Source organism: Aulonocara stuartgranti (genome assembly GCF_965226115.1).
Source record: "Aulonocara stuartgranti genome assembly, chromosome: 7".
NCBI lineage: Eukaryota > Metazoa > Chordata > Actinopteri > Cichliformes > Cichlidae > Aulonocara > Aulonocara stuartgranti.
In genome coordinates, this window is record NC_138945.1 from 41,955,920 (window position 1) to 41,972,500 (window position 16,581).

The 16,581-nt window shown below is 38.6% G+C and overlaps 1 protein-coding gene across 4 annotated transcripts in view; it reads left to right on the forward strand.

The window, feature by feature from the left end:
- cadps2 (Ca++-dependent secretion activator 2) overlaps positions 1–16,581 on the forward strand; it is a 198,404-nt gene that overhangs the window by 152,060 nt on the left and 29,763 nt on the right. For 3 of the 4 annotated variants that reach the window (XM_082540795.1, XM_082540794.1, XM_082540796.1), the window contains exons 20-24: positions 1,838–1,993; positions 3,591–3,738; positions 11,998–12,012; positions 14,255–14,329; positions 14,696–14,779. In XM_082540795.1, coding sequence (XP_082396921.1) covers positions 1,838–1,993; positions 3,591–3,738; positions 11,998–12,012; positions 14,255–14,329; positions 14,696–14,779 — 478 coding nt within the window. Of the gene's footprint in view, positions 1–1,837; positions 1,994–3,590; positions 3,739–11,997; positions 12,013–13,407; positions 13,452–14,254; positions 14,330–14,695; positions 14,780–16,581 lie in introns of those variants that run through there. The other variant, XM_082540797.1, reaches the window with a different exon arrangement.

Consider the following 16,581-nt stretch of genomic DNA (forward strand, 5'->3'; position numbering starts at 1 on the left):
ATTATAGATGTTTTAAAGCTATTAAACCCCACACTACACACTATATACTTTTCTCAGACAGGCATGAACATTGGGGAGAAAACTTATAAACATACAGTGCAGCACTTCAGAGTCACACTGCTAGCGATAGAAGATTTATGTAAATATAACAAGCTGAACGCATTCTGTGCTGTACAGGAGACATGGCACAAGATTGATTGACAATAGTCTACAGCCAATCAGGATGCAGAACACAATGTGCTGTAAGAAAAAAAAAAAGCATGCAAAATTGCTCAAAAATAAAAATAAGTGAAACAGCGAGACCGCGAAAGGTGAACCGCGTTATAGCGAGGGACCACTGCATTAACAAAAGTATTATTCCACAGGATTTAATATGATGTCGGCCCACCCTTTGCAGTTATAATGGCTTAAACTCTTCTGGGGAGGCCATCCACAGGGTTTAGGAGAGTGTTTATGGGAATTTTTGAGCATTCTTCCAGTAGCACATTTTTGGGCTGGCTCACAGTCGACATTCTAATTCATCCCAAAGGTGTTCTTTCAGGTTAAAGCCAAGCCGGTCAGATTTTTCTACATCAAACACACTCACCTGTGTCTTTATGGACCTTGCTTTGTCCACTTGTCCTGTTGTATTAAGAATTAAGTAAGTAGGTAGCTGCATGCTTATCTGTTTCAAGGTCAGATTTGATAGCTAAGGGTCTCCGTTTTAAGACTCATGGAAATCACCCAAAGAATAAGGACTTCATCCACTAGTGGTCTGTACCACACATTTGTCTGTTCTAGCACTGTGTTGTGTATGTTTTGATGTTGCTGCAGGAGCTGTAAGTAGGGGTCATTCCTTTTCTGAACTTAAGGTTTTTTGGCAGCTATATCTGCTTGCTTTGATGTAATGATCCCAGATGTGCGTCTTTGCTTTTTTAAAAGAGATCTGGCAGCTGAGACTTGTGGTTAGTTCTACCATTCCCTCTGAGGATTGACTTTGGTGCTGGAGATTCTTTGTGACCCTGATTTGAGTCCATAGATATAAGCACACACACACACACACACACACACACACACACACACACACACACACACAAACACACACATACACACACACACACACACACACACACACTAGATGCAATGGAGAACTGCAGGCTTAGGTAATTCTTATGAAATTACCTAACAAATAAAAATAACTTTTTAAGCAGTTAACTATACCAGGCCATCCAAGAAAGTTGGACTTTGGTTTTTGGTTAAATTTAAATATTTAATCAGTTACCGCTATTTAGCCAGTGTATGTGTTTCCTGTCAAATAATAATTCAGGCTCTACACACACTGAGTCCTAAAAGTGTCTAGAAAGCACAGTTTACTCTGCTAGACTCATTTACAAATAAAGTGTTGTTCTTCAGCATATAGATAACTATTAGTACGTTATGAGTACAATAACATTTCTTTTTTAAAAGTAATGATAAAATAAAAATACAGTCAAGTTAAGAATGACCATCAACAGGAAATGTGGATCACTGAAATTAAGTTTGCGGATGTAAAACATGTATTTCATTAAAGTTGTTTATCTGGTACATTATGCTGAAAATAATTTATTCTAGTAATCGTTGTTAAGTTGGCTTTCAGTCTATCCACTGAGATCACTGAGATATCCACTTCATGCTCTGTTCATAGTCTCCTGCACTTCATACACCTTTTTCTAAATACAGTACTACAGAGTTGTTAAAACAAAAGTGAATTATAAAAGAACCTGTTGGGCCAGCGGAAAACTTACAAGCTTGTTAGAGCTTGTATTCATTGTCGTTGGAGTCCATTTCAGTTATTAACCCCCCTCAATCTTTCACGCAGCAATGGTTCAGCTACCTCAGAGGATTTGTTCTGGAAGCTGAACACTCTACAAATGTTTGTGATGGACCTTCACTGGCCAGAACCAGAGTTTGCAAAGCATCTGGAGCAAAGACTCAAACTGATGGCCAGTGACATGATGGAGGCCTGCGTCAAAAGGTCAGACTGCACAAACACCTTTAATTACTTCATAGGAAATAGATAAACATGATGCATGATAGGACCTGCTTAGACATAAGCTATATTACCAGAATATTCACTCATCTGCCTTCATATGCATATGATTTTGAGTGACATCCTAATTCATAAGGTTTAATATGACGTTGGCCCATCCTTTGCAGTTATAACAACTTCAACTCTTCTAGGAAGACTTTCCACAAAGTTTAACAGTATGTTTATGGGAATTTTTGACCATTCTTCCAAAAGTACATTTGTGAGGTACTTAACCATCAACAGGAATGGCTCCTGAAAGCGACCCATTCTTTCACAATTTTTTGTAGAGACAGTCTGAATGCCTAGGTGCTTAATGTTATATACCTGTGACCATGGAAGTGATTGGCACACCTGAATTCAATGATTTAGATGGGTGACTGAATGCTTTTGGTATATATGGAAAACATAATATCAGATATTAAAGATCAGATTTAATTTAGGAGGATGTTGTCAGACAATATGAAGTCACAAACAGATGTGTTATTCTCAGTGGAAAAAGATGGGAATTTGATGGAACTTCGAAAAAGAAAGCTCATGATGGCTACATCCATCACTTTACAAAAACGTTCAACTACTTCACAAAAGTAAAATTTATGATCTTTAAAGGGACATGAACCATGCAATTTAAAAAGAAGTTTGATTTACATTTATTTTTTTCTGTCATTTTGTCTTATTTTTCCCTGCACATAACTCAACTGTTGGCAGTGATATTTATTTTTTTCAATACTTATTTATTGTAACTCACTGGGCTCTAAGCAAGTGAGCAATATGGCGAGAGGCTACTGCACAATCCTGGTTTCACTTCTACCCTGGGACATCTCTTGCATAAATGTAAAATAAATATTTCATATCTTGTCAGTAGATCTTCAAGCTAGCAATAATTAAACCATTACTAAGAAATCCATCAGTTGACCCAGCTGTCTTATTAAAGGCCAATCACCAGCCTTTTGTTTTTTTGTTTGTTTTTTGTTTTTGTTTTTGAAAGATTAGTTGTAAAATGGTTACTGAACATCTGCAGAGGAATGGCTTATTTGAAGAGTTTCAGTCAGGTTGTGAAGGTTATAAATGATCTTTTTATGTGGTTTGAATCATATCTATCTAATTTCTTCCTGTTTAAAGGGAGTTTTTCTTTTCCACTGTTGCCAAGTGCTTGCTCATAGGGGGTCATGATTGTTGGGGTTTTCTCTGTATTATTGTAGGGTCTTTATTTTACAATATAAAGCACCTTGAGGCAACTGTTGCTGTGATTTGGCACTGTATAAATAAAATTGAACTTAATTGAATTGTGAATGAGGCCTAAATTTCAAGTACTACCTTCTATGTGTTCATCGGATTATTTAAAAAGATAGAAGACAGCATTAAATGTATATAACCAAAAAATTTTTTATAAAAGCTTTTCTTTTGAAAAGTGCTTTACTTCAGTCGATCATAAAATGGCTAAATTGTTTTAGTTTACCTAAATGTAACCATCCACAAACATGTGTCACTGCTTAATGGAAAAGACTAACACAGTTTAAACATTTTTTTCTGTTTTGTCCTGTAGAACAAAATCTGCATTTGATGCCAAAATGCAGAAAGTGTGTAAGTCAACAGACTCCCTTCTACCACTGTCAGTTTGCACCATGTTCAACGTGCTGATTGATGCCAAAAACCAATGCTCCAAACTCTGTGTGCTGGACAGCGAACAGGAGGTAAACTATTTATAATTGTAGTTCTGTTGGATCAAATTTACATTTGAAATTATTAGCCAATGACAAAAGGGGTTATTACTGTCATTACACTTAATAATATAAGAATATATTGTTAATATGAGAAAATCTCTGAAAGAACATTTTGCATTTTATTAATGTAATTCTTTTTGTGTCCTCCTGTGGTTTTCTTTAAAAACAAAAACAAAAAATAAATAAACAACAGTCTGCCACTTTAATATGCTTTCTTACATATTATAATGATGGGATCGTTAAAAGTTTTTTCCTGCTGTGACAGAAAAATCACTTTGGTAGTGGCTCCAATTCCAGTCATGCTGATTTTACTTTGAAACCAAGTCATGGTTTCAGAATGAACGCGTGTTGGCTTTATTATCTTATCCTGTGTAATGTGATGTTAAATTAGTGACTTTGTTGGGCTAGCTGGTGAGTTTCGGTGGCTGACTAGCCAACTGGAAACATGTTTGATAGCTAACGGTGTCCTAGCCAGGTCAAAACCAAGTGTTAAAAACTAATGTAAACGTGCCAGTAAAGTTCCTCTAATAGCCACAAGTAAGTCAGCTAACAAAACGTGAGTCACCAATCTACTCATGTGTTATAATGTCCAATTTTACCTCAGACATAAACATATTTACAGTCTGCTACAAAGTCGTTTTGGTCTTGGTGGATAGTTTCCTTTATAACAGTTCTAAGTGGGATAATTTAATTGAGTTAATTCAGATGCTCAGTTTAACCATGTCCCAGCTCACTTGCAGAAGTCACTCTGAAATTTACTGATTGTGATCAGAAATGTCTGTGGAAAATTTAGTCCTGGTTTGAATATCAGATTAAATCACTTATTTAGATGGCTTTATTTATATTTTTCCATTTCAATCTCACAGCTCACCATCAATTTTCCCTACAGAGTGAAAGTGAGTGAGCTTTTAACAAACCTTAGCAGTCTTTTATTTCTGGCTTTAGTCTGAAAAGGTTGAGTCAAATTGTCAGATCAGCCACTAAAGTTTTCTACCAAACACCCAGCAAAAGGGAAGTTCAGGTGTATTCATGTTCACTTGAAACTGTCAGAGGCTATTAAATGGATAACTGTGGAGTCTGTGTGAGGCAGGGGCCTTGGCATCATGAAGAGCAAAACCCTTGGCTGTTGGCAATCTTGACAGAAAGCTAGACTCACTGTTCTCTTAACCTTAAGCTTCCTCAATTCTTCAGCTTCCACCAGCCCTCTGCTGTTGAAAAACATCTCCTGTAATTTTTTTTCCAGCAGACACACAATAAATTCCTGTCTGCATCCTTTGTATACCAGCTTTGTAAATAACATCTACTCAGACTGTTACTGCTACTCTGTTTCATATTTTCAAGTTTTCATGTTCAAGTAATTTGCAAGAATGTGGGGCATTTCATTATTGTTTCTGTAAATTTGAATTATTTTAAATTTAGAAAAGGAGGATTTTCTAGAATTTGCTCATTGGTAAATGAGTTGTGATTAGCAAGCCATTAACCAATAAGCTTGTAGTTGAACAACCAGAGTCAAACCCCACTCACAAAACACCAAGATAGCAACAGCATAAAGACTCTTCTTGAGTCTTCAAAACAGGACTTAACAAACCAGTGGGTCACATTAGGTACGTCCATTATTTATACCGTCTGTGTTCCACACCAACAATCCATTTAGAAAACATGAAAATGAACAGCCTTGGTCTCCTGTTGGCAATTGGAGTTCCTTCATCCAAGTTCAATTCATTTCTGTTCAGTTCAGTCTTATTTATATAGTGTCAAATCACAACAACAGTTGCCCCAAGGGGCATTAATATTATAAGGTAAAAACCGTACAATACAGAGAGAACCACAACAATTAGATGACCCCCTATGAGCAAGCGCTTTGGTGAGTGTGAAAAAGAAAAACTGCCTTTTAATAGGAAGAAATTGCTGACAGTATCAGGCTCAGGGAGGGGCGGCCATCTGCTGCAACCGGTTAGGCATGAGGGGAGGAAGACAAGACAAAGACACCCTGTGGAACAAAGTCAGAGATTAAGAATAACTAATGATTAAATGCAGAGTGGAAACATAATTTGATCAGGTATTTGTATAGTATCAAGGGAGACAGGTTGGACTCACACAAAGGGATAAAATACGGTGCATTTATTGGTAACACTTTTAAAATGATTAGAAAAGTTTTGAATGTCCCAGGAAAGGTGTGAGCTGAGACACATGAGGGTACCTTCATCTTGCGTGCCAGTGTCAAATGGAAAGTGACAGGGTGTCTATTTCAAAGTCCTTTAAAGTTTCCTAGACTTGATGTGAAGCAGGATTTTTTTGCAGACACATAGTAAATGGTTAATGGACTGATTATTATAAAGCACTTTTCTCCTCTCCTAGAACACTTTACACAATATGCCACATTTACCCATTCACTAAAGCACTCAGAGCAACTTGGGGTTAGTATCTTACCCAAGGATATTTGGCATGCAGACTGGGGGAGCCAGGGATCAAACCACCAACCTTTTGGTCAGTAGATGGCCTGCTCTACCTCCTGAGCTACAGCCACTGCAACCAAACCTTCTGACATGATTGGTTGGATGGCGCAGGGATGTAGTGTTGATCAGTCAGACGATTGTTTTGTTCCTTTGTTCTCAGGAGGGTTAACCTCCACAAACTGCAACAGCAACAAAGTTGGTGCTGCATAGAGGGGACAGAGTTCAACTTTGACCGCAAGGCAGAGATGAGGTAACCGATTGACGCTTTGAATGATGAAAGTTTGGTGGTAGAGGAATTGAGGAATTATAGGCATATTCCGTACATTGAAGCTGTGAACTTCAGGTGGATGAAGCGATGCAGTGGAGAACTGCCTACAGTTCCTGATTGGCACGCATGGTTTGATCATTTGTCTGTGGGTGGAAATCAGCTAGACTAACCTGCGTTCCGAGTGCTGAACAGAATTCTTTTCTGACACGTGAGGTGCACTATTGGCCAAAGTTGGAGACAATCTCAGAAAGGATCCCATGTAACCTGAAGAAGTGCTCTGTAAGTAACTGGGCTGTTTCAAGGGTGGATAAAAGCTTGGGCAAAGCAAGGAAATTAGCAGCTTTAGAAAACCAGTTAATGATGGTGAATTACCCGATGAGGGTGGAAGGCCAGTGATGAAATCCAAAGCGATAATGGGACAATGGGCAGCCAGGCATAGGAAGAAAGAGTCTCAACAGCCCAGCAGGTGGCAAGCTCAATGGCTTATTCTGGCCAAAAACCGATCAAACAAGGACATACAAACATCTTTTGCCAAAGATGACCACCAGAACAGAGGTTATAAGATAGATATTGTTTCATACTAGGCAAGGCAAGTTTATTTATATAGTACAATTCAACAACAAGGTGATTCAAAGTGCTTTACAGAGACATTAAAAAACAAAAACAAATAAAAAGCATGATTTAAAATTGAAAGTAAAAAAAGTAAAAAGGAAGGAACAGTATATAAAATCAGTAGTTAAAATTTAAGTTTTGAAATTTAAGCTTAAAAGTGTGGATTTGGTGTTTTATTCAAATTCAGCTGAGATCAGGTGAGTCTTCAAACTTGATTTAAATAAACTGAGTGTTTCAGCTGATCTGAGAACTGATAACACAGGACAAAGGCAAGAGGGTTTCTTCCTCTGAGATGAAGAGCTGCAGCAAAACATTGCTTAGGCTGTCTAAAGATTCCTGAGCTGTGGGTTTCCACTGGAACGAGACCTTGTCTGAGGTGAGATTTATTAGAGGCAAGGCAACATTATCGAAGTCCCAAATAAATCTACGATCTACAAAGACTCTTGTAAGGGACGGGGCAGTGGGCTCTGTGCTTATGTCCTTCAGGACTGGTGCCGTAGCACTAGAATTATAGACAGTCACTGCTCACCAGACTTAGAGGCCATGTCCATTCAGTGCAGGCCCTTTCATCTACCTCGTGAGCGAATGGTAGCCATAATTACCATCGTTTATATCCCCCCCAGTGCTACCATTTGCTCAGCACTCAACCATCTCCGACTCATCCTCAACAAACCGTAAAGTGAGCACTCGGAGGGCATCCATATTGTTTCTGGGAACTTTAACAATACACCTTTGAAATCTGTACTCCCCAAATTCCATCAACACGACACTGTGCCAATGTGTACAATAACATCAAGCAGCCCTACAGAGTGACACCCCTCCCCCACCTGGGGCGATCTGACTACCTCTCTCTCTCCTCCTTACACTTCTTACACCCCCTCTAGGAAACAAACCCCTCTGAGTACCTGGGTCATTAAATGGCAAGATGATGCTCTTTTCCAGCTACAGGATTGTTTTGATCTGATGAACTGGTCCATCTTTGAACAGCAGGACCTGGAGACCTTCACTCAATGACAGTGACCAAAACCATCCAGGTTTTTCTTAACCGAAAACTTTGGATGACAAGTGAAGAATAGGCTCTGATCAAAACTTGAAACTCAGCCCTCAGGCTGAGGAACAATTCTCTGGACAACACTGCCAGAGCCAGCTTGAAGGGACGGGCATCGAAGAGGTCAAGGAGGACCATAGGAGGTGGATAGAGGTCATTGACAACAACCCTTCCCATGTGTGGAGAGACAACCATACCCTCACCATCTACAAAATCCCCCTACAGCATTCTCAAACTTGCAGAGGAGTTCAACGAGTTTCCTCAGTTTGAGCAAATCCAGGCCAAGACTTCTCACCACTCCATGACAGGTAAACCTGAGCAGAGGGAATATACAGGTAAGTATTGCTTTCACAGTTTAGTGGAAACATTAACTCGAGGCTTGGAGCTGGGTGGCACTGACTGTTGCAAGACAACAATCCAAGTAAGACTGAAAATCTGCCACTCCCTTAAGAAGAGACCACAGAAAGGACATCAGGAGCAGGAGCGTGTCTCTCCAAAAGTTGATTCTGTTCATCTGGACGTAGCAATTTGTGGGAGAAACGTTTCATCACTCGTCCAAGTGACTTCTTCAGTCTCAGCTGACTGCAGGTTTCCCCAATCTTATAAACAGTACATTTGCATAATGACTGAAACCAGCCCACTGAAGGAACAATGGGCTGGGATGTCAGTTCCTTAATCTTAATTATGCAAATTCTCATGACCATTGATTAACAACCACTGACCAAAGCCCACTGATCAAAGACCACTGATCAATGGCCATGAGGAACTGACCTCCCAGCCCATTGTTCTTTCAGTGGGCTGGGACTTCACTTGGATGAGTGACGAAACGTTTCTCCCACAAAACGCTACGTCTAGATGAACAGAATCAACTTTTGGAGATTTACTGACCTGGATGATTGAGCATGCATCAAGACGTACAGGTGCGTGATTAAACCAGGTGTCTGGACACAGAAGGCGAGATACCCTGGAGAGTCCTGCCTCTGTACCAAAACCAGAATACACAAATACACACGACAGAGGAGAAAGAGAGAGATAAGAGGTGGGAAAGACAGAAGAGCTAGTCGACCAGTGAGTGCAGACGGACCGTCACAGTAATAGAGAACCAAACGTGGTGAAACAAAGAACATCGATTCTGACTTCTGATTTTCTCAAAATGTATGTTATTGTCTACTGAAAATTACATCTCCAATAGTTTTATTATTAATTTAGCCTTAGACTTTTAATTTATTGAATGGAGACCTCAGTGAAAAAAGTTAACTGACCATTTTCTGTTCCTTGAGAGGGACAAATTGATTATATATTGTCCTTGAATCCTGGGTTTCCAAACACAGCGAATGTCAGTTTGACATCAGATGTTTCAGTCAGTTTTGTCAGGATTTTGAAGTCTGCCTAAATAACTAAATAACCTTGATGAAGAAATAGAACATTCTCTGAAGTTTTTAAGAGGAAGAAATTCTTTAAAACTTTTCTACAGCTTACTGGTTTTACATGTTTTACTTGTGTCGTTGAGTGGTTGTAAATATGACTGAAGAAAATTGAATACCATGGTCATGTTGAGTTTTGTGGCTCAGGATTGTTGCAAATTCTCAAAACTACTTACTTGAAATATTTCATTGAGTGTCATAATAAAATGTGCCAATATTGTTGGACAACAGAACTTTGAAGATGAAACAATTGCTTCAAAGTAAACTATAGAATAGAAATGAAAATTAGTTTTATCTTAAAGGACCGAGATTGCTGAAGAAGTTCATCAGCAGTTCTTGGGAAACCTCCACAAAGTTACTTTCAATGATGACAGCGTTGCACCATCTCAGATCTGGCTCATCAGGCTCATTATGAATGAATGAGAGAAAGACTATTCTGCAAATTGTCATAATACCCTTATGTCTTTAAGCCTCACCCAACAACTTTTGCTGTGTAGGATGTTTGAAAGCTCTATTGTTTTAGTTACAACCTTATTTTTGTTGTTATTGTTTAGAGAACAAACCACAAATGGATCTGAATGAAGTCATGAGTTGAATCACACAGCTGTCAAGTTTTGTAGTAGAACATGTTGGGCATGCTCTGTTTAAACCCTACACTGAAAAAAGATCAAAGGTACAATATAGCAAAACCACTCAAAATAAATTGATAAGGTGATAGTTATGGCTCTTCTCCATACAGTAGTATTTCTTCCTCCAAACAAGTTGTAAGGGGTACTCCACGTTTTGACCTGCCAGCATCTTTGCTATGGTGAGAATAAGAACGTAAACTGTACATCAGACTGACCTAAGTAGTTAGCACATTTGGTTTTAGTAATATTAGTTATTTTTGCAAGAGACTGATTTTACAAAACAAGAATTCTGACTTTCAAAGACTCGAACAAACAAATTTGCAAGGTTTTTTCAAAAGAAGACTAATTCTGGATTGCTGCCATCTTTTGCTTTAACTGAGTAGATGTGCAGCAACAAATTCCTCCAAAAAAGTTCTGAGATTTCTGTACACGGTCCTATCACCAAAGGTTAACCTCTCATTGCTCTTTCCAGCTGATGTCACTCACCTAACAATTATTCCTATCCTTTTTCATTACTTCTGAATTCTATATTAACTCCTTCCAGTTAAACTGAAAGATTCTACTTTCGTATAATGTCTCTACACCATGAAAAGCATTTTATCAAAAAAAGAAAAAAAAACAAGTATTATTCTGAGGCATTTGTTTTTTTCTTCTTAATACTATCTACAGTTTAAAAACTTAGCAGTCTGTCTCAGGTACTGCAGTGAACTCAGTCAGATACATGGTGAAGTGGCTGTGGTGCCACTGAGTGAGAGCTGCCTTGCTGACATCTCGCTAAAATGGATTGAAAAACAGAAATCTACAGAAAATTTGAATACTTACTGTCACAGAAACAATGTGGTCAACAGTGATGAATGCAGAGCTATCTTATGATTGTTGTTTCTGGGCTTTCACTGAGTCTTCACACCTACTCATGTTTCAAAAGCAAAAGCAGACAAGTGGGCAGACCTCCATATTTGACAGGAAATTACCTGCCAGATAAAAATAAAATTTGGAAAATGAAAAAAATGTAATGTTTCAAAAAGTAATAAAAGCGTAAAAAAAGAATGAAAATAAAACAAGAAAAAATGTTAAACTTTGTGGACATTGTAAGAAGGGTAAGAACCTGTGGGCAACTGATAAAAGAGGAGGACATCTTACTTTTACTCCATGGTCTTTTATCAGAATCTGAATCAGTCCAGCTGCTACTGCTACAAAAGACTGCTACATTTTATGTTGGGGGTCAAATTGACCCCAGGAAACAAAACCTTCCAAACATGACTGCCATATAATTGAAATAACTAAGTAAAATTAAATGTAATATTTAAGTAGTAGGTATTTAATATGCAAAATCGTTGAAGTTGGTCAAAAATAATAAGATGAACTAATTCAAATGGAAGAAAATGTTAGATGAACTTAAACTGTTAAAGTTAGGACTGTTTAAAAAAAAAAACTTTACAAAACTTAATTTACTTAATTATTTTGAGTGTTTGGTTTAAAGTGCACGCAAACAGTTTTCAAGCCATATTTCCAACTTGGGAATTAAAAGATGGGATTGGAGTTCATTTACACCTACTTTTCTGGCTGTTATGTTAATTATGTTATGAAAAGGCCACAAGCAGTTTCAGTGTCGTCATATGCATCATCTGTTTGACATGTGTTGAATGAGTTGAATATTGCAAGTCATTAATTGATGCATTTAAAAATTAAAAATAAGAAAATCTTGGCTTACTGTCCTTTTTTTCTTTTCTGTCTCATGTTCTCCACCATCCCTCATATCCATGTTTCCTTCTCATCATTGTTTGAACACCAGATTGACGGACAGTGGGTAAGTGCCTCCACCTCCTCATTAACCTTCCTTTCCCCAGCCCTTCCCATTTCCTTGTTAGGAAATCTAAATTAACATCAATAAAATGATGAAGAATGAACAGAAGTTTATTTTAGCTTCCTTTGAACCCTGTAAAGTTGAGCCATTTATTTTGTCCAGTTGATGGTTAATGGTCAGTTAATAGATATGTTGCTATCTGCAAACTCTTAAGCATATGAAGCACAGTGAATAAATATGTTCTGCAACTTTGCAGTACCTGGAAAGAGTACCATTACCATTACGTGATATTCATACTCAGGAGATTTGATATTTCTGGTGTTTGAGTTGACGATAGCTAACTTATAAAACTCGGCTAAAACAGCTAATTATAAAAACTGAATTAACGTTAGCCTTTTTTCCTAGAAAATATTTTGATGTTGAGTGTTATGTGAATGTGAAGTTTTGTCAGGATTCTTCAGCTTGACTAATAAAGAGTGCCAACCTGAAGATGGGAGTTTTGGTTTGGTTTTAAATTAAACAGTCTATTTTGCATTAGACTAATCTATTAGCAAAATTAAGCCTGGTCTAACCGTACAAACCAATGACTGTAGAAAATATATATTTTCTGCAGTCATTGATTCAAACCATTTTAAAGTATGTCGGTAAAACTGGTGGAATGTTGTAAACAGCTTCATGTAAGAACTAGTTTCTTTCATCTAAAAGAAAATACACCTCCAACTTGTAACAGTGTGAAGAAGAATGTCTACCCATCCTTCAGCTGTATGCTAAATGCTAGCCCTGGCATACCACTAGGGGAAAATGTGTATCCCTGAGGGTAACCACCTACCAAATGAAAATGTGATTGCCCAAATCTGATACCTTTGAGGTGAACTGGCCCCTTTTAAGTTGCTTGTAGGGGTTGTGAATGAGCCCCATGAGAGTCTGAACTGAATCCAAACCAACAATTTTCTGTTTAAGTTTTAGAGTCTACTGATCTCCAGAAAAGTGTTTGGACGTTCTTAAATCCCTCTGTGCCAAATCCTGCCGTTTTAGAAAAAACTGTGAGGGGTTTGACTGGAAGGCAACACAGAGTCTGTGAAAAGTCCACCCTTGATAAAGACTTCTCTGGTTGATTAACAGTTTTGCTTTTACAAAGCCCATGAAATTGCTAATCAATGTGCTGTTGTTCTGTTGCTGAGCACATTTAAATGGTGAGGGATGGGTAGGGGGGGGGCTCATATTAAAAATGTGACCTAATTCTGATCTCAGCCAATTCGCAAGGCTGAAGTAGCAGCAGTAGTTACAGCTCAACAGGCAAATAAATGTTTTTAAAAGATATAATTGTTCTTTTCAGTTTTGTGTCGCATATGGCAAAGACCAAACAATTTCTTCTCCTCCTCTCTGCTTTTTTTTAAGGCAGGCATTGTAGGAAAAAGGAAGGAGCAGTAGTGTTAATTGAGGTAAGAAGAAGAAAAAAGAAAAGTTCTCAAGATTTGCTAGGAAGATTCAGAGCACTGAAAGAGAGCTGCCATATTGAAGACTTTTGGAAGGGAAAAAAAATTGGCGATGACCTCTCTGGACCCGCAATTTGTCAGCGATCTGTATGCTTTGTTGATTGAAATTTTTAATTTGGGTGTTCTTTAGAAGGCCAGTGAAAGGGCATTGTCACTATGAGATGAACCCCCCTGCTGCTGCTACCATTCAGTGCCCAGCCCCTGCATTTTTTCTTTCTCTCTCCTTCCTTGAAGGGAAAAGGGTGCCATAAAAAAAAAAATATATATATATATATATATGTGTATATGTATATATATTTTTTTCATTTTATTTTATTTTTTACGGAGTGGCAAACGAGACATGAAATAGTGGATTAATTGAATCTTGTGTGAGACTTTGGTCCTCTCAGCTAGAGCACTGCTTTAGAGGAATACAAGGCTGCTCTAATTGTAGGGAGATGCACAAAAAGTATCCTTCAGATTCCGTCAGGTTTCCAGCACAGATGGGCATATTATTCAGCTGCATAATGCACCCTATTAGCTGCTTAACACAGCAGCGTTACACGGATGGGAAGGTTTTCTAGGCTGTCCTGGGAAGGGGTGCATGTGTGAGGATTTGTTGTAGGTTTTTATTTCTTTTGCAGCACAGACAATACTGTTGTATATCAGAGCAGAGGGGTAGTCTGTATTATGTCTGTGCCTGGTCAGTTTCCTGAAAATAACAAATAAATAATGTGACTTTTTGTCCCCCCCTACCCTCATCCCTACAGCAACAGTACCACTCCAAAATTGATGTTTTGATTGACGAGGCATTAAAGGACATTATTACATCACTCGTGTCAAAGGTAAACCTCACCTTTACTCTTTTACGCTTTATTATTTTGTATATTTTTCAAAAATATTTTAGTAGGGAGAGGGGTCAAACCATACTCTTTGATAACCCAGCCTAGCTTTTGTTTGTTTGTTTTGTTTTTCCAGATTTTGGTATTTAGACACTTTTTTTCCTTTGATTAATTAATTTCATGCTTTTTTTTTTTTTTGTTAAAGAAATGTGAGTTTCATTTTACAGAAAGGGGGAGCTAATTTTTGTTGTTCTAAAAATATTCCAAGAATCTTGAAACAAGATTAGATAATAACTTTCCTCACTAGACTCAAGAAAGCAGCTAGAAACCTAATCTTAGAAGTGTTTTTGTGCTCCCACCTCTCTGTAGTTTGCTGCTGTTTTAAACGGTGTCCTCTCCAAGCTCTCAAGATATGATGAAGGGACATTCTTCTCTTCAGTCCTGTCTTTCACAGTGAGTAGCCATGTTTTTGTTCCTGGAAATGGAGTGCTGTGCTGTTATTTCACTGCTTATCCAGGCAACCTGTTATTTGCTGGAAACCAGATCTTGAAAGCTGAAAGCTGCTGCGAAATATGTGGAACTCCCTGTGAGTCTGTCTGCCTGCTGTTTTATTGTTCAGCCCATTCATCACATATTTGTGTCTCCATCCACATTGAGATCATTCAAGTTTTGGCTGGAAAATAAAGCAACCTGTAAATGCAAAGTTGGCTGCTCTTTGCATAGAGCCTATTGCATCTGCATGTTACTTTTTTTCCACACAGTGTCAAACATATGTGAAAGATAAGGAGGGTCTTTATTCTGTCTGCAATACCAGAAACAAAGATTACATAACAAACCAGCATTTGGCTATCAAGTTGTTAATGAGCTTTTTTAACATCCATTGAAATTATAGAAGACTTAAGAGTTTAAAAACAATTTCTCAATTCAGTAAAAAGTAAAGAAATTCATACATATCAAACAAAAATTAAATTATGTTCCTTTTTTTTAAACTTGTGTCAGTTTCTAATTAAAGGTTTTTGACAGGTATGCAAAAGACATTGAATGTTACTGAACAAACTGTTGTTGAAAAGCACTCTTTTCTAAATATTTAGTTTGCCTTTATTCATAAGGGGTGCAACGATACTCGTATCGATATTGAACCGTTCGATACAGTGCTTTTGGTTCGGTACGCATGTGTATCGAACAATACAAAATTTTCAATTTATTTTATCAACTTTCCTTCTGACGATGCTGTCTGTGTTGAGCGCTCAGTGGATCTGCGCTCGACAGTGCAGCCTAGGCGGAGTAGTCGAACGCAGACTCACTGAGCGCAGGGCAAGCTAGCGAGACAGAAGTTAAGCTCGTTGCAACATGGCAAATTGAACCTCCCCCACCCTCATTCAGATGTGGCGTTTGGAATTATTTTGGTTTTCATGTGACGTATGACCCTGAAGGTAAGCGCTAAAGTAAAACAGTATGTCGGATGTGCCACGCAATGCTCAATTACATGGGTTTGAACTAGTGTTTTATGCTGGGCTCACACTGTGCGATTTTTGGCCCATTTTGAGCCGATTTTTTAGTCGTGCGACCGTTTTGGCGATCGGCCCGATATTGGCCTTCATCGTGCGTCGTGCATCGTGTAGTATACGTGGGGTAACGAGAAGCGATTAACACCTCACGACCAGCTCCCGATCATCAATCGCTTGGTCGTGAGGATTTCAATGTTTGAAATCCTCACGACCGTCATGAGGGTGTCACCACAGTTTCTCACGCTGCGAACACGCAAACACAAATGTCAGTGAAAAAGACGGTGCAGCACGGCAGTGCAGCGTGTGATCTGGACACAAGCGATGGAGGCACAACTTGTAGAACTTTGGAAAGCTCATCTGAGCCTTTTCGATGTGGCCTCACAAAATTATCACGACCACAACAACCGTGAAAATAGTTGGATCTACATTGCTGCTCAATCACAGCTCCCTGATCAGTGTTTTTCATTAGCAATTTAGCAAAGTTGATGGTGGTGGTGTGCGTGTCTGTGTGAGTGAAAGACAGAGAGAGCGAGCGACAGAATTTCTGTTATAACCTTCATTTTATGGACGCACAGTGTGAGCACTCAGGTCGCATCAGAGCATCGGGCCGTATAGTGTGACCCATGAACTGCTAACCCCTGCGAGTCAATCGTACAGTTTGAGCAGGAGCTGAATCGCTCGACTGAAAAAATCGCACAGTGTCTGCCCAGCATTAGCGCAGTTAGCTCGTTAACGTGTTGGCCGTCC